The sequence below is a fragment of the Amblyomma maculatum genome, chromosome 3 (genome assembly GCF_055883805.1).
Source record: "Amblyomma maculatum isolate TAMU_Amacu chromosome 3, ASM5588380v1, whole genome shotgun sequence".
NCBI classification, from domain to species: domain Eukaryota; kingdom Metazoa; phylum Arthropoda; class Arachnida; order Ixodida; family Ixodidae; genus Amblyomma; species Amblyomma maculatum.
The window spans coordinates 19,266,709-19,285,521 of record NC_139346.1 but is presented as its reverse complement, the minus strand read 5'-3'; the positions used below and the strand labels follow the sequence as shown (position 1 = coordinate 19,285,521).

The following is an 18,813-nucleotide window of genomic DNA, read 5'->3' as shown; positions in this document are numbered from 1 at the left end:
GTTGGAAACCGGTTTTCATAGATTATCTCAAGTCATCTTTGACGCTCGAGATGTTAGTTGCGACTTCACCAAGGTGGTCTTCAGAGGCCATTCAGGTGTGACACCATTTCAGCTTGTAGCTATTTCTTACCTCAGGGCGCGGAGGGTGTTGCAGATTCTGTAATAAGAACGAAGAGAAGGAAGACGAATTTTGTGAGGGGCACGCGCGGTAGATTGAGCGCCATGTTGGCATATTGATAGACGTGGGGCAGCCGGGGAATAAACGTATTCAGAGGTGTCTTGGTGCCTGCCCTCCTTCTTCATTACAAGTTACGACGCTACCCAGCTTTTCATACATTTTCTTGCCATCGCTGTGGCCTGCAAGCGTGTGTCGTGAAAATACTCTGAAAAGATCTTGCGGAGACTCTTCGGTACGACAACGCGAAATGGGGACACCGCCGTTCGTTTCGGCAGCGGGTATATATCGCAGGAGAAGTCCATTCTCTGCCTCCAAGTAGCAGTTGTAGCTGCTGGTAGGCGCTGTGCTTCCTGTAGTGTTGGTGCTGTCCAGGCCTTTTCGTATCTGGATGTACTGAGGATCGCTTAACTGAGCTTGGAGCAGCTGTTGACGGGAAACCAGTGTGCCCAGGCATCAGCGACTTCTGACATAACCAGGGCTTGTGGTGCTTGCTCGCCATCTGCAGGTAGCGGAGCTCGGGACAGGGCGTCGGCTGCCTTGTTGAAGGTGCCTTTCTTGTATTCCACCCTGTAATTATACTTCTGAAGAGCAAGCACCCAGCCGGCTAGACGGCCGGCTGGATGGCTGGCTGGATTTTCAGCTTTGACAACCAAAACAGTGCCTGATGATCGGTATGAATCGCAAACTCAGCCCCATCTCAATGCATGTCGAACTTGTTTAGTGCACATACAATCGCCACGCCCTCTTTCTCTGTTACAGTGTAGTTTTGCTCCGGCGATGAGAGGACTTGAAAATGCCAAGGAGAAAAACTTCCCTTCGTGCTCTTCACGCAAAACAGCACCGATGCCACACTCACTTGCTTCAGTCTGCACTTAAAGGGCCGGTTTAGGTCCGGGAGCCGCAGACAAGCACTATCGGCGATAGCCGTTGACAGCGCCCGAAACGACCCCTGCTCCCTGTCTGCTCAGGACCAACGGACACCTTTCCGAAGAAGCTGATAAAGGGGTCTTGCTAAGGCGGCGCAGTTTAGAAAGAAGTAGCAGTAGAAACCCACCATGCCCAAGGATTGCTGCAGGCTCTTGACGTTTGCTGATGGTGCCAGTTACAATATTGCCTGCAGTTTCTCCTCGTCAGGCCGGACTGTGCTCTGTTCAGCAATGAAACCAAGCAGGTTGACTTTGCGTGAAACCAACTGCCCTTTGCGGAGGTTAACGGTTATGCCTGCATCAGGCATTTATTGCAAAAAGAGGCTAAATAGATCAGATGCTCATCTAGGCTTTCTGAAAGCACAATCACGTCGTCCATGTATGCCATTGCAAGTTGAATTTCGCATCTCCGAGCACTATATCCATTACACGCTGATAGGTAGCAGGTGAATTGCATAAACCGAAAAGCAGTCGGAGAAATTCCCGATATCAAGTGAATGCAGTTTTTTCGATGTCACTGTTGCGAATCGGTATTTGCAGAAAATCTATGCTACAGTCCAGAGTAAGGAAGAACTTTGCTTACCCACGTGTATACATGACTGAGTCGACTGACGGAAAAGGGTAAGCGTCTGACTGTTACGGCGTTCAGCCGCCGATAGTCGTCACATGAGCGTGCTGTGCCGTCTTAGGCGCAAGAACAACGGGAAAAGCCCAAGGGCTTTTTGAGGGTCTTACTGCACCAGTAGCCATCATTTCATCCAGAGCGGCATCCAGAAGTCCCCGCTCGTGGATGCTCAACTGTCTCGGGTTGAAATGGATCGGGCGGGAGCTGCCAGTGGTTGATCCTGTGCGTGAGCGCGTTAGCATTTCCAGGAGCCTCCGTGAACATGGTAGCGAAGGGCTCAAGTGCCGCCTCGTTTCTGGATCGTCCCGCTGGTGACCCTGTGAAATACTACAGGACAGTCGAACACCACTTTCTGCCATGCCAACTGAGGGGGGTCTGAGACCAGAAGATTTGAGTGACGCTCTGTTATCTTTGTAACGAACTTGAGTGGTTCTGGATTAATTCCATATCGGTAGCGGCCTGAACGTGGTGGACAATGATTCCTGCTTTTGAGATGAAGTTACGACCCCAAATTACCGGACAGGAGAGTCCGCGAAGATGCAGAAAGTGCTGCCTTATCTACCGACCATTCACTGTAACTGTTAGACGTGTTGTAAAGGTTGCCGAAGCAATCTGTGGCGATGTCATACGAAGCTTTGTGTTAACCTTTCGTAACTGCAAATGTTTTGCGTCGCATGCTTGTTTGACCTCATTGCCAAAAATAAACAGTGAAACCTGTGTTCAGTAGAGCAGGCACTTTCATCCTGGCTATTTTGACAGCCACAAAAGGTGCATTATCAGGGCTAGCATCCTGGAGAGGAAAAGTGGACGGTGATTCGCTTACCATTTGCTCATTTCTGTTTTTGGGCCGCATTTCGGGCTAGAAGGGGCTAGCTCTCAACATTGATGCCAGGGCTGTCTGGGCCAGAGGGGGCGGATTTTTACCTGTTCCCTGCGCTGCTTAGGCTGACGGCGACTGCAGCCCTGTACACTGGCAGCAGGGTGATGCGATGACCAAAACACCAGGCCCTGTGATTGCCACGTTGCTTCTTTGCCCGCGCGGTAGCGGCCAGCAGCCGGAGGAGGCCTGGTCTAGCCTGCCATATCTCACCGGAGGAGGTCTAGTCTGGCCTGCCACCCCGCACAGGCGGCTCGGCACCGGAGGAAGGCCCGGTCTGGCCTGCCTCACCTCACAGGTGGTGCGGCACCGGAGGAGGCCCTGTCTGGCCTGCCAGCCCACGCAGGCAGCTCGCACCGGAAGATGCCCGGTCTGGCCTGCCACACGTCACTGGCGGCTCGGCACCGGAGGAGGGAATGCGACCTCGTGGAAGTAGCCTGCTCCCGTACGGAAGCTGGGGGTCAGCACGCTGTGTGCTGCCGATGATCAGAGCCACGCACAGGATGGCACAAAGCAGGTCTCCGCTTGGAGAGGTGGCTTGTAGTGGAGCTCCACTAGGAAAAATGCCTCGATGCAGGACGCTTCCCTGCCATGTCGTCGAAGTCCATGAACTCGCGGCGCCGGAGGTATGGCTGGTACCTTGGATGGCAACGAAGTATGGCATTCGCCTTCTCTGGTTCCGGAGCTCCAGGATCTGCCCGCTCATGCAGCTCTGAATACTGCGCGAAAACGCGAGCGAACCCTCGTTTTCGCCGTGCGTCCTGGCGCAATGCTCATCTTTCGTGCGGATGACGTAGTCGGGCGGCAAAAACGCTTCTCGAAAAATTTCTATAAAATCCTGCTTTGTTGTGAATGACCGATGTCTTCGCCTCTAGGTTGCTGTGGAACTTACTAATCTACAGGAATCACACGCGTGACCAGAGCACTGTCCGAAATTGCCATTTCCATGTCAGTAATCGATTTCAAAAGAAAATCGCAAACAGGTTTCTTGTCGGCGTATCCTTCAAACCTCGGCACGGGCAAATTTAGCTGCAGCTGGTTATCGCGATACAAGGGAGTGGGCACAAACAAAACAGGCTTGTTTCCCACCATTTCTCTGAAATGTGCCTTTGATTCAAGTAGCTGGGACATTAGGCCAATCATTCCACTATCAAAGTCCTACGGTTCGCTTTTCGGGTCCCTCAACTGCTCATGCACAGAACCCGCGTGGGTGGGAGGCTGAAAATCAGCTGTCAACTGGGCGCTTGCGCCAGGTACGTAGTGATAATCCGTCATAGCTAGCAGGAAAGCATGGAATGTTGTCACTACTTCCTTCGCGTTCCTCCGATTCCTTGGCTCCTTTCCCTCTGATTCCTGCTTCTCGTTCCGTGGCTTCACGCGCATCTTCGCGTGCCTGTGCTCTTTCATCTCTTAGCCTTTTCACTTCTTGCTCAGAGATTCACCTGCCCCCTTTTTGCTTAGCCCTAGCTTGAGAGCCACCTCTAATGTCTTCGCCAAGTCCGTACTGTCTGCCGTCGAGAAATCCGAAAGATCAGAGACAAACAGAAAATAAACAAGAAAATGGATCTTTGCAGGCTCGCCACTTGACTCTTTGTCACGGATCTCAGGAGAACGCTCAGGCCGAAAGCGTGAACTAGACCGTACCCACACGGACGCACATTTAATACACGCACATACACAGAGACGCTAACATGCAAACAAAATGAACAACAACTAACACAACCTACAAAGACTAATGATAGACGCGATGCTTCACACTAAGAGACAGCGTTCCACTTTCGAGCCTACAGTTCGAAGCGGGCGACGTGTTTCGTGGGTTCAGGCAATGGCGTCGGCGTGGCGTTCGGCTTGGGCTGCAGCGGTTGGGCGGCAGCGACGTTGGCGTTCGCGGCGGCGTTGAGGTGAACCACCTGGGCGATGCAGGTGGACGGTGGTACGAGCTTTGGAGGAGCCCCTGGACGTAGCAGACGGCTGAGTAGTCGCTCAATCCCCGGGACCGGTTCGAGAACACCAGGGAGTCTACGGTACAGCGCCGTAGAACATGAGGCCACCGGTACGCTTATTTGGGTTTGCTCGGTACGGTGGCTCCGCAAGGGACAAAGCAACAGAAGAGATGAAGAAAACGGGCTGTTCCGACTAGCATCTACCGCCCCCAGGAGCCGAGCAGCCTAGCGATTAGCGGCGCATGCTTTTTCAATGGGCGTCACGTTGGACGCGGCACTAGCTTGAGAGAGCCTCACTACTACTACTACTACTACTACTACTACTACTACTACTACTACTACTACTAAATAATAATAATAATAATAATAATAATAATAATAATAATAATAATAATAATAATAATAATAATAATAATATACAGTAATATTTCTCTGCTAATTATGTTTATTAATATTATTATTAGTAGTAGTAGTAGTAGCAGTAGTAGTATAGAGGAAGATTCGTTTCACGAAGTTGGCACTGAATTGTCTAGTTAACGGCCGAATTAACTGGCTAAATATTATCTTCACAGTTTTATTTAATAATAATAATGATAATAATAATTGGTTCACAGGAAGGGAAAGGCGCAGTATCTGTCACTCTCGTGTCTGTGGACACCTTCATCCCTTGGTGTCCACAGACAGACACAAGTGACAGATACTGCGCTTTTCCCTTCCTGTGAACCAATTAATATTATCATTATTAATTAAAACTGTGAAGATAATATTTGGCCAGTTATTTTGGCGGTTACCTACAGACAATTCAGTGCCAACTTAGTGAAACAAGTCTTCCTCTATACTACTACTACTACTACTACTACTACTACTACTACTACTAATAATAATAATCAATCAATCAATCAATCAATCTTTATTTAATGTGCGCAGGAACAACCATGTGGTCTTTGTGCTGCAGCACAAAAAAAAAAAAAATGAAAAAGCACAAACATGTTTACACACACAGAGAGAACACAAAAAAAAGAAATAAATAATACATGAAATGAAACTGAGACGAAAAGTATCACGGAAATTAAGCAAACAATGAGTATCATCACTTATATACACAGTGAGAGAATTTTTTAGCACACCAGGAAATAAAGAAAAAAAAAAGAACGGTAGGTAGAAGAGGAAAAAAAAAAAAAAACAGATGACTGACATTGATTATAGTAATATAGAAATATACATAAAATAAACAACCATTCCAGGCGCAACAAGTGCATGGTACTTAAAACACAGGCTAGAAATACAGAATAATACAATAAAGAAGTAAAATTGAACAAGGGACAGTAAGATTCGAATATAAAGTTTAAAGTTGAAATATAAGCAAGAAACGGATAAAAAGTAGTTCAAGATACAGACAGCATTGAACAGGAGAAAAAGCAAAAAGTGAAGTAAATACAATTTAAGGCTAGAAAGTGGGAGTTATATGTGATAAAGTACTATTTAGAATACAACGCTACGAACATCAAATGTAAATGAACAGAGCGAGTTTTGGAAGATGTCAAGGTGAGGACAAAAAGAGTTAAATAACCACTGCATCCTGTCCAGAGGGGAGTGGGAATGAAGAGGAGAAACCTGAAATGGTCTGAATTCCCTCATGCTCTTTCGCGGAACGCGCAGTAGGATGTACTCTAAGAGCTGAGGGCACATAATGTGGCCATGAAGGAGTTTGTACAGAAATATGATATCAAGTCTGATACGACGGCAGTGAAGGGAAGGAAGATTCAGTTGGGCGCTCCTGGTGGAGCGAGAGGGGGAAGTTGCGAAAGGAAAGCGATAATGAAATATCCGTAAAAATTTTTTTTGTACTCTGTCAACCTTGTCCAAGTTCGATTTGCAAGTGCCATTCCAAACAACCGACGCATACTCCAAGACCGGGAGGCATATGGACAGGTACAGTTTTAGGAACGGAAGTGGAGTATGGAACTCTCTCGAAAGTCTGCAAACGAATCCGAGTGTGCGCATAGCCCGCTGAGCAATGCGTTTAGTGTGAGAGGAGAAGCTGAGGGTGCGGTCAAAAAGTACACCAAGGTCATTAATTTCATCAACCCTATCCAACAGCACAGAATTGACAGAATAATGGTAGAGAAAGCTATGTGTTTTACGAGTAAAGGACACAACCCTAGTTTTGGAAGAATTGAGGGTAAGTCGATTCATCGCACACCAATCAGAAAAAGCAGATATGTCCGATTGCAACAACACGCAATCTTGAAAAGAATGTATTACCTTGAATATTTTTATATCATCAGCATAAAGAAGAAACGAGGAGTTCTTTATCGCAGAGGAAACATCATTAATAAAAACGGAGAAGAGAAGCGGGCCTAGTACTGAACCTTGAGGAACTCCACTCGTTGCAGGGTAAACGAAAGAAGTCTGTCCATTGACACTGACAAAGCAGAAGCGATCAAGGAGATAGTTGCGTAGGAGGGCTACGAGAGAGACTTCAACGCCAGAGAGTAGAAGTTTTTCAAGAAGTAGTGAGTGAGTAACAACGTCGAAAGCTTTGCTCATATCACAGTACACAGTGTCAACCTGACCCCTCTGAAGGACTGCTGCAGAGGCATACGTCATAAACGTGACTAGGTTGGTGGAAGTAGAGCGACCCGACATGAAGCCATGTTGATTCGGTACTATGATATGTTTGAGATGGAAGGAAAGTACGCTGTGCAAAGCTAATTCGAAAAGCTTAGAGGTTGCACATAGAAGAGAAATCGGACGATAATTGGAAACATCAGTTTTGTTTCCAGACTTGAAGACAGGAAACACGCGTGCCATTTTCCACACGCGAGGAAAGGCAGCATTTTTTAAACAGTTATTAAATATGGCAGTCAGTACTGGTACGAAGATATAACTGAAGGCTTTTATTATGGCAGCTGGAATGCCATCAGGTCCAGGAGACAAAGATGGTCTCAGACGCTTAAGACTCTCAGTTATCAACTCCTCGTCAAAGAGAATGGAATTAGATAGTGCACCAGATGGGAGGCAAACGGAATCACAATGTGGATGTTTGTAAACGGAGGAAAAATGTTGTGCAAAACTGTCGGCAACATCCCGAATTTCCGAACCCTGAGAGTCAACTAAGCTGATACTTAAATCTGATTTAATGGAACGCTTGCGAACGTAACGCCAGAACTGACTAGGACGATTTGAGGCATACCTCTCTAAAGACTCAAGATAGGAGTCGTAGTCCCGCTTGTATAAGCGTTTGCAAAGAGAACGCACACGGCGAAACTCATCTGCCCAATTGTGAAACCCAGGGCGTTTCGCTTTACGATGGGCCCGTTCCTTGAGCTTTAACGCCGTTATTAGTTCCCTTGAAAACCAGGAAGGGAACTTCCTACGCGTAGGAGTATGCAAAGGTATGTACCGACGCATACCCTCAAGAACTATTTCTGTAAAGCGACTGACTTGTCCATCTGAATCATTAATGTCATTTAAAAGGGACCAGTCGACGGAAGAGAAGAAATTGAAAAGACCGACATAATCACCACGTGCATACGCGAAACGGGGCGAATTCCCCACCCGATCTGAGTTAGTAGAAGGTGAGGCAGAGACAGCAGTAGTAACTAGAAGCGGAGGGTGAAATTTGTCACAGCGAGTCAGCGGTATGTCCAAACTCGAGACTCGAACACTTTCAAAATTCGATAGACAGATGTCAAGAATATTACCGCAACAGTTTTCAATGAAATTGTGTTGCTGCAAAGAGTTAAAGGCTATGAAATCAAGTAGAGAGTTACACTTACTTAATATGTAATGATTGTTGTGAGAAGAAATAAGTGAGTTCCAGTTGATACCAGGAGTATTAAAATCACCTAAAATAAGAAGTTTGTGTTTGCTATGACGGGTTATAACATGTTCGATTGAGAGCAGAACATCATCATAGGCTGAAGGAGGTAGATTCGGAGGAATGTAGAAAGCTGCAAGTAAAAGTTTTTCATGTCGATTTAAAGTGAGCTTGAGCCACACACATTCTTCAACAGTTTCCAGATCGGAACGTCGAACACACTTCACAAAACTGTCAATAGCAATGAGCACTCCACCTCCTCTTGATTTGGGACCTGTTTCAGGGCGGTCGCTACGAAAAACAGAGTAATTATTTGGAAAGAAATCATTGGAAGGAATATCACTTGACAGCCAGGTTTCGGTAACCACAACAGCGGTATAACAAGAGGACAAGACGCTAGAAAAAAATTCTGATCCCTTAGTCCGAAGACCTCGGGCGTTTTGATAATAGATATCCAAATTAGGGGCCACTGCAATTTTGCGTCAGTTCAGAGGGATGAAGCATATCGTCGTAAAGCTTCCCACGAAAGTCCTTGTATATGCAACCCATCGGCCACATCGAAGGCTCAACAAGCTTACTGTAGGATTCTTCATCAACTTCAATATGGAAGGACGAGTAGGAGTCGTACCTTGTTTTCAGCTGCCGGCAGGAAATGGGAGTAATATTCACTGATTTTAGATGGTTGGTAAGGTCTACCGATGTAGTATCGGGACTGAGTTTAGAGACGAAAATAGTCTTCGGACGCTTCTTTTGGTAAATGGCAACGTTCAGGACAGATGAGCTCGATGCGCCAGTAATGGCTCGACTTCGGTGCTTCTTCATCTCACTGGGTAAGTCAACCGCACGGCGAGGAGCAGAGGCAGAAGATGAACAGGGAATATCTCCAAGAGTCATCCCTCGATGAAGAGCGGCGGAGTAGTCCACAGATGGCTGCTCCTCACGGGTAGGATTGCCCACGGAGACGACGAGAGGACGCTCGACGAGAGGACGCTCACACTGCGAAGCAGCGCACCGCACAAGCTCCTGGCGTAGGCCGCGAACATCGGCACGTAAAGAGGCGATAACCTCGGCTTGTTGTACGAAAGCCCGCGAGTTCTCTACACGAAGGCGCTCGTTCTCTTCCCGTAGCTGGGCAACCTCATCGCTCAGAAAAGAGATTCCCTCAAGCGCGTCGAGGAGGAGAGCCCGTAGCGAGGCAAACTCACCGCCATGTTCGCCGGTCGCGGCTGAAGGGGGAAAACCGGTCGGGTGGCTGGGCAGGAGCGGGGCACCAGGGACTCTAGCACCACCGTCGCTAAGACTAACACCGTCAGACGACGACGACGCACACAAATTACACAAGAATGGCCGAGAGCCGGACTTCAGAAGTTGCAGCTCGTCATCCGCCCAGGTGACGCACTTCGTGTGAACACGTTTCGCACAGTCGGCACATCGTAAAAACTGCTGCTTGCCAAAAAACGGGCGGGAGCACAGCGCACATGCGTCCTTACTGGGCGCCATCTTGGAAAAAAAAAATAATAATAATAATAATAGTAGTAGTATTATTATTATTATTATTATTAGTAGTAGTAGTAGTAGTAGTAGTAGTAGTAGTAGTAGTATAGGCTTTCTCAAGCTAGTGCCGCGTCCAACGTGACGCCCACTGAAAAAGCATGCGCCGCTAATCGCTAGGCTGCTCGGCTCCTGGGGGCGGTAGATGCTAGTCGAAACAGCCCGCTTTCTTCGTCTCTTCTGTCGTTTTATCCCTTGCGGGGCCACCGTACCGAGCAAACCCAAATACGCCACCGTTACAGCAACCGGCGTTTCTCAATCATAGCTAAGGCGTCCCTCAACTCCCGGATCCTCCGCTTCTCTGGCTTTCCCCCCTTGCCTCTCCATATCGCGCCTTTTTATAACCTTCACGTTGATTTTCTTCATCCTTATCGCTGTCGTCGTCTTTGCTTTTGGAAAAAGCCTATGTATATGGCCTCTTACATGTGAAAACAATTCATTTCACCTAATTATGCAATTGAGGGGAAATAAAAAATACTCAGGAGCATAACATGACTACAAACAATACGTAATTGGTGTCAGCCAGCTACAAGTTTCGCTTTTTATATTCTTGGTGCAAGTTATCTAAATCACAATGTGTAGTATTAATTCTGGGATACATGTGGCGTAGTCTCAGCGACTCATCCTCAGACAATAAAAAACTAGCATATCTCACGTTAATCAGACCTAAGCTTGTGTACGCGTAACAATCATATATCACAGCAAAACTTGAAACCGATTTGCCGATTTGCACGATTTATCACCTCGACCTATTCAAGACATTGTCACGTCAATGAAAAGGGACGTCAACTTGCCGTCCCTTGCATCACGCCACGTCATATCTCGTTTGTGCCTTCACACATTTTATTATTGCCTACAGTCCAGTCATCAGCTGCTAAGAACACCACTAAGATCTTCCAGTTTAAGTCATAGCCAGCTTCTAACGCGAATTTTTATCTGCGTCCTTACAATGAATAGCTCATTTTTCCCTCATGCAATAGTCTTATAGAATTCCTTTCACGAAAACAGTCGAACGCACAGATAGAACCTAATTTTGTGATAAGCTAACACGTCTGCCATCCTGAATAGACCGCACCCTTTGTATTCTATTCGCTCTGCATTTTATTTTATTTTTGTTTCCTGTTCGTCGTTATTTCGCCTGGTTGGACTTCTACGTCTTAGTGTAATTTTTCAAACTGTCGAAGTGTCAAAGTGGCGAAAAACAGGCACAAATGTTAACAAATACTTGAGCTGCTTGAAGGCAGACTCACATGCAGACGACCATATAAATGGAGTGTCCTTGTGAAGCAGAGGCGTCAAAGAGTGGGCGAGCTGAGCGATTCAGTGAAGGAATCTACGGAAGTAGGAACACAGGCCCAGATAGCTTCGCAGGTTTTTCAGAGTACGGGGCTGTAGGAACTCACGCACGGTAGCTAAATTCTGTGGGTGGGGCTGTATGCCGTTCTACTCAACAAGAACTCTGAGAACAAGCGCTTTGCCGTTCAGCATTACTTGGCGTTCGAAACCAACCCAGCTTGTGCAGCGCAGGCAAGTACAACACTAAATTGCTCTTTATGCTTTTGAAACGTCATGCCGTAATTGATGGCTTCGTCCAGGTAGCATATGCATACCTCCCACTTAAGATCACGCAAGATAGTGTCCATGAACCACGCAAATGTAGCTGGGGCATTGCAAAATCCCAAATGCATCACGGTAAATCAAAGAAGACAGTGGCGTTGACGAGCCGACAAAGCAGATTGAGAACCCGGGGACGTAGCAGCAGCCGTTCTGACTCGATTTCTTTCCCGAGACTGGGAAGGGGCGGATTCCGATCAAGATCCAGTTTCGGGGGACTAGAGGAACCAAACCAGGGGCCGGTCGAGGTCCAAGAACCGATCCGGAGGTCGCACAAGATCTAGAAATTGAAAGACCCCTCCGGCCGCCTTGTCTGATGGAGCCTACGTCTTCAAGAATTCGACATCACAGTCGTCTACAAGTCAGGCCGCAAGCACTCCGATGCAGACTGCTGGTCAGGAGCCCCCGTTGATGCGCCGGCGAAAGAACACGAAGACGCCTTTTTGGGACCGGTAAGCGTCGGCAGTTTCGCAGAACAACAGCGATCTGACCCAGGGCTGAAAGCGCTAGCCGATTATTTAGAAGGAAATACCGCTTCCCCTCCTGCTGTGTTCAGGCATCATTTATCATTGTTCGCATTAGGCAATGGTCTCTTCGCGAAGAACTTCGCATCCAACAGGACCACGCAGCTTCTTGTACCTAAAAGCCTCCAGCAGGAAATTCTGCGGGTGTTGCATGGTGAGCCCAAAGCAGGCCATCTCGGATTTACGCGCACGTTGCGTCGAATGCAGAAGCACTATTGGCCGCGGCTGCCTGCCGAAGTTTCCTGTGCACTACGTGAAGACGTGTCGTGAGTGCCAACGGCACAAGACGTCGCTGATCCGACCAGCTAGGCTACTGAACACGATGGATCTCCTTGGCCTTTTTCCATCTCCATCTATGGGTAACAATTGAATCATCACGGCCACTGACCACCTTACCCGTTACGCCAAAGCAAAATCACTACACAATGATACCGCGGCAGAAGTCGCCAAATGGTTTGTTGAACAAATTCTCTTGCTCCACGGCGCACCAGAAGTGCTCATCACGGACACGGGAAGTGCATTTACGGCAGAGTTGACGCAAGCCATCCTTGCATACAATCATACAAGCCATCGACGAACAACTGCGTATCATCCCCAGACCAATGGCCTTACGGAGCGCCTGAACAAAACGATCGCGGACATGATCGCCATGTACGTCGACGCTGAACACATGAGCTGGGACGCCATCTTGCCGTACGTGATCTCCGCGTATAACACGGCAGTCCAGGAGACGAAGAGAGGGACCCCGTTCAAGCTTGTGTACGGCAGGGAGCCCAGGATGACGCTCGACGTAATGCTGCCGCACGTAACCAACGAGCACAATTTTGACGTCGCCGCCTACCTGTAGAGTGCAGAGGAAGCCAGACGACTCGCTCGGCTGCATAAAAGACCAACAGCGCACCGTCACCCGACGGCACAACTTCCGACGACGCCACGCAGAGTACAATCCAGGAGTTCGGGTTTTGGCTCTAATTCGCCGCCGTGGACTAAGTGAAAAGTTACTGCGTCGATACTCTGGGTCATACAAAATCCTTCGGCGCGTCGGACAACTCGACTATGAAGTCATTCCCGACGGTACGGCAGTATCACGGCGACGCGCGCACCCAGAAGTCGTTCATGCTGTTCGCCTGTAGCCTTATCACGCGCGTTAAAGAATCCATGGTGTTTAAAATTTGTAATGTTTATGTTTAAGTTGCTTTGTTTATTTTGTATCATCGAGGCGATGTTTTTAAGGGGGGAGTAATGCCGCGAAACCTTCAAAACTATATCTGTTGGTTTTTAGCAGCCGCCGGCATGCGGCCTTATCATTGTGATTGTGGCACGCATATCAATTCTGTATTCTTTGTTTGTTAATGCTCGATTTCGCGAGACGCACCTTTATCAGTTCCTTTGTCGCGCAAGATGCGCCGAGATCTGTCTCGAAGATTCCGGCCACTCCTGTAGGTTTCTACAATGTTCCAGGTTGTGCTAGTAACAGTTTGCGATGTTATCTAGATGGCTCTGAGCCACCCTTAAATTGAGCTTTGACGTGTGCGGCAGGCATTCTTAGTTCAACGACTGACGAACACGTTTGTCGCTATCGCCGCAACTGAGTTGCTTAGTTATTGCGGCTAAGAAAAATTTCACCAGCACCGCAGTCAAGTGTCGCCTCACATTGACGTAAAAAGTCAATACCTAATATGACATCTTGGGTGGCATGGGGTAATACGACGAACTTAGTCCGAAACTTCTCACCGGTAGTAACAACTGACACGAAGCACATATGAACTGGGTGCAAAGATTCACCGCCCACACCGCGAAATCTAGCAGGCCGATCCCACGCGAGCCTAACGTTCCCTCCGAGGTGGTTTTTAAAGGCAAAACTCTTCATAGATATGGCGGCGCCAGTGTCTACCAACGCGAGGGTATTATTCCACCGACACACACAGACATCTTGTTTTTAACATAAGAGGAAGATGAATTAGTGAAAACGACCGTTCCGTGACCTCGCCTCAATCGGCCGGAGCAATTGGTTGTCCGGAAGTGGTGATACAGAGGAGCGCCGTGGCGACGGCGAACAGCGTCGCTGTATAAGTGGCTTGAAACTGCGATCGGAAGTGGGTGAGTCGTTTTGGAGTGTTCCTTGTCGCAGCGGCCGGGAACGAGGTGGTTTCCAGGACTGGTAGTCATGGAATCCCATTGAAGCTTGGCCAGAGGAACTTGCCTACGAACACGGATGTAGGTAATATTGCTCCCGACGATGGCAGTACCGGGAAATCTGCCCACGCCGACCATAATGGTGACGCACCGGAGCCGCATGAGCTATTGGTCCGGAAAAGTCATTGTTGGGTGGTAGTAGCGGCGAGCTGGAAGAACGGCAAAGTCGTTCGAAAGGTGGGCGTATCTTCGTGGCCCTGGTGCTTGGTCTTCCATGAAGCGGCTTGAAAACGCAACGTGGAGGTTTTCAGCTGCGGGATGGCTGTTGGTGCTACGTTGTGTACGATTGCACCTCGAGCCGGCCCAGGAGGGCGGTAATTCAAAACGCAGCAGCTGGAGCGCGCATTCATGGTAGACAGTGTGGGCGGTAGGATATTAGAATCTCTCTGCCAGTTCTTGGACAATCCGCCGGATGAAAGACGTTATGTCGTCCATGCCATCACTGTCGTAATTACTCTCGGCACTAGCAACGGTCGGGACGTTGGAAATACGACCGAACTTGCGGGCGATAGCCGAGTCTTTAACGCCTCAAACTTCCTGCAATGATGGACAATGTTGGACGAAGTGGCGAGGCTTTCTTTTGTAATATGGAAATTGTAGACATCTTCAGCAATTTCTTGCAGAATGTGGCCAACTTCACCTTCCTCCGTGATGGCACGAGTAACAGTCCTGCGAAGCTTTAGAACTTTTATATACAGGGTGCAGGTCTCACCTGACAGCTGGACTCGTTATGCAAGAGTTTGTTCGGTCTTTTTCTTGCGCAACAAGGAGTCACCGAAGCACCTTCTCAGTTCTTCCATGAAATGGTCCCAAGGATTAAGAGAATCTTCGTGGGTCTCTAAACATAAGAGTGCAGTGCTCGCAAGAAAAAAAACACCATCGGCAGCTGCGTGCTCTTGTGCCAGCGGTTATACTGGCTCATTCGTTGGTAATGTGTGAACCACTCTTCAACATCATCAGACGTTCCTGAAAACGAACGCGGCAAGCCTTGGGTTTGGCCAGGACCTTATCTTTTCAGGGCAGTACCGAGGATGTTATTGACTCGTCCCAGATGTTTCCGCAGGCTAGTCATTTCCTCCCGAGGTATTCATAGGAGGCAACCATGGCGGCAGCCCGGCCAGGTGTCGGCTCTTTCGAATGGCTGATGGGTCCAGGATGCGTATTGCCAAACCATATCCCGTAGGCGCATAAGAGCAGGCGACACTCTCAGCTACTTAAACGGCGATTGTTGCTGAAAGGTCTCTGGGAACGCAACCTAAAGGTAACGCAACTCACTGTAAAAGGCGATTGTTGCTGAAAGATGTCTCTGAACGCAACCTAAAGGTAAGATACACTCACTGACACAGTAAATAATAGGAAATGTAATCGCTTAGTGTTACTGTTGTCAGGACGATTGTTGCTGAAAGTCTTTCTAAACGCAACCTAAAGGTAGCATACATTCACTGAAGGCAGGATATAATTGTGGTGAAGGCAATTAGAAAAAAAAAATATTCGGAAAAATATCACAACACAGGAGTCGAACATATGCTTAAGTGGCATCAATGCATAGATAGGTGATGTTGATCCATTGCGCCACCAAAACGTTGGAACAGCGGCCTTTAAATACGTTCTTATTCGTTTTAGACAATATATAAGCTATTTGGTGCCAGGTGGCGCTGCTCAGAGGAACCACGCGCTAAAGCGTCGCCTGGTCGAATGCTCCTACGGGATATGGTTTGCTAATACGCGTCCAGGATCTATACCCAACCCTCCACCAAATGTTGCGAAGTGGCGATTGGCAAAACTAATTTATTTACAGGGTTTCGGAACGTCGTGGAATGGTCATCAAACGGTCAGCTCCTCAGCCCGCGTACCTCGCTCTTCTTCCTGTTCTTTTTCATCCTAGTGCTTGTGAACGCCACATAACCTCTTCATCTCCAGATATGCAGATGACAGAGCGCATGATGAGCATCCGAAGCATGAATTTCTAGGGGAGAGACAATCCGGTCAACGCCTTCATGACCGGAAGAATACCTCAAAGGGATGGCCTACGGCATCAAGCCTAGGGCAACAGAGCAAGAATAGAGAACCGGTTCGTCATGACGCAGGGCGTGAAAATATTCGTGGCCAGAACAATGGGCAAGTCCAAGTCGGCCCTCATTGTTGTTGAGGGGACAGTCGTACCGAAGTGGATGTACTACTACGGGGGAGAGATAATATGCGATCTGTACAAGCCAACAAAGCAATTTTGCCACACCTGCCGAAAGCCAAGACACCCAGCAGACGTATGCCCGAACCCGTTTATCAGGGCATGCAGAAGATGCAACAAGCAAGATCTGGAGGAGGATCACGAGTGCGAATCCTTATGCGCTCTCTGTGGGGGAGCACACGATACTAGAGCCACCGGTTGCGGAAGCAAGTTCAAGGAGATCCCAAAGAAAACAGATCAGCACCCAAAGACACGTCAGCGCCACCCAGAGACGAGGGGCATCATGAAGAAGCATCAGAGGTGGTTCAGTTAGACGGGGAGGAGGAGACATCGCGTGAGCGGTCCAGGTCCTAGTGACAGCCCAGGTCGGAGACCAAGGCGCAACCCAAGTAGCCGGCGAAGAACTGCAAACCAGGCGCCTGGGAGAAGAAAGAAGAGAGAAAACCTTAATCAGGTGAGCTGGCCAGCATTGGCCTCCCAAACACAGCTACAGGAGGAGAGAATAGAAATTCTAGCCAAACAAAAGGAATAAGAAGGGAGGACGCATTGGTTAAACAATTAGACCAGATGCTGAAACCAAAAAGGTTCGAAGAATCCACACCCTGAAGACATAGGAAGAATAGTAGGGGAAAAGCTAGCAGAGCTGCTCCCACACATAATTGAGCAAATCACAAAGAAAGCCATGCAGCAAGCTATGAAGCATGGATATAGAGCAAAATTTCCAGGCATGCAAATCGAGATGACCAAACTGATAGGAAGCAAACAGCAGCTACCACAGTAAGAGAAAGGGCCGAAAAGGCCAAGGCCCGGAGTGACCAGCTTTTAAGCTCAGACCGATCATGACTAGACACCAGGAGGCAAAGCAAGACCGCCTAGATATTTGGCAGTGGAATTGTAGAAGCATCAGACACAAGAAGGGGATGCTGTAACAGCTGCTGGCCTCACAAGCTGGATCATCGGCTGTGATAGCCCTACAGGAGGTAAAAAGCTCTCGTTCAATTCGCCGGTACGAGGTCTTTGCTTCCGACGGCGAGAGCTGGAAGGTGGCGACAATGGTGGAGAAGACCATTACAAACATTCGGCACGACCAATTTCAAGGGATTGAAACACCCTATCTGCTGGTGGAGGTGGTCCAAAAGAGTGACAAAAAGCAGGGAACTTTGATGTAAATGCATACAGCCCCCCCCCCCCCCCCTCGCAGAGGAAGATGGACTTCGACAAGCTGCTCGAAGAAGCAATAAAGGGAATCAGCAAGAGGGAATCAGTTAACCATATTAGGCGACATCATAACAAAACACTCGAGCTGGGGATACGTGCGACATGACAAGAGAGGCCGAATTATTAGAGAGCTAATAGACAGGCATGAATTGGTACTGGTAACGGACCCGGGAGTGCCCACGAGAACGGGCAACAGTGCGAGCAAGGACACTACCCCGGACCTTATGATGGTCAAGAACTGCGGCGACGTTGAGTGGATAAACACGCCTATCTGGGTAGTGATCACTATATAGTGAGCATGACCACCCGCACGTAAAGCGTCAAATTGGTGCAGCTAGGATTACAAACTGGCACAAGTACAGGGAAGCGCAAGAGAAGGACCAAGGCGAGATCGATGATCTTGATAACTGGTGCGGGGCTCTCCGGAAAGCAAGCGAAATGCGCAAGAATTGACTGGCACAAATGAGGCCCCAGAAGTGGACACCCATCTACTCCACCTGTGAGAAGCGAGAAGGGGACTGTTAAAAGCCCGGAATAAACAGAGGCACAATCAAAATCTTAGTCTGAAGACCATGGAGATCATACTGAAGGTGGCGGAGTGCGCCGAACAACTGGCGAGAGCCAACTGGGGAAAATTCTGCGACTCTCTGCAGGAGACACTCAGCACTTCCAAGACAGCGAATCCTAAAGGCAATCACAGACCCCACCAAGACCAAGGGAGGGGGGGGGGGAAGATGTCGCTGGAGCGGTGGTTACACACATTCCCAGGCACGAAGGAAGCTGTGATCAAGGCCGTCCACGACAAATGCTATAGAGTAGAGCTAGTGGATCCATCTCCATATGCAGAAGAGTACAAAGAAGACCCAAATCTGAGAATGGACGAGCCTATCACGGAGAAAGCAGTTCGGGTGGCAATAGCAAGCGCCACTCGAAACAAGGCAGCTGGCGACGACAAGATCACTAATGCCATAATTCGGAACATGAGCAACAGCAATATTAAGGCAGCTCTGGGTCTACACAATACAATACAAGAATTGGCAGAAGCCCAGATAAAGTCGCAGCTGAACAGACTTCTGCAAATGAGGATGGGAAGACGGGTGCTAGAAAGGCTTGGGTACAGCATACTTCTACAGTCTTATAACAGGACAAC

At 48.4% G+C, this 18,813-nt stretch overlaps 1 protein-coding gene across 1 annotated transcript in view; it reads left to right on the top strand.

The window, feature by feature from the left end:
- The window catches only part of LOC146194298 (testis-specific serine/threonine-protein kinase 3-like), a 320,653-nt gene that overhangs the window by 221,846 nt on the left and 79,994 nt on the right, over positions 1-18,813 (top strand). Inside the window, exon 4 of the mRNA XM_084596524.1 lies at positions 8,456-8,481. Within this exon, the coding sequence (XP_084452650.1) occupies positions 8,456-8,481 (26 nt within the window). The remainder of the gene's footprint in view (positions 1-8,455; positions 8,482-18,813) is intronic.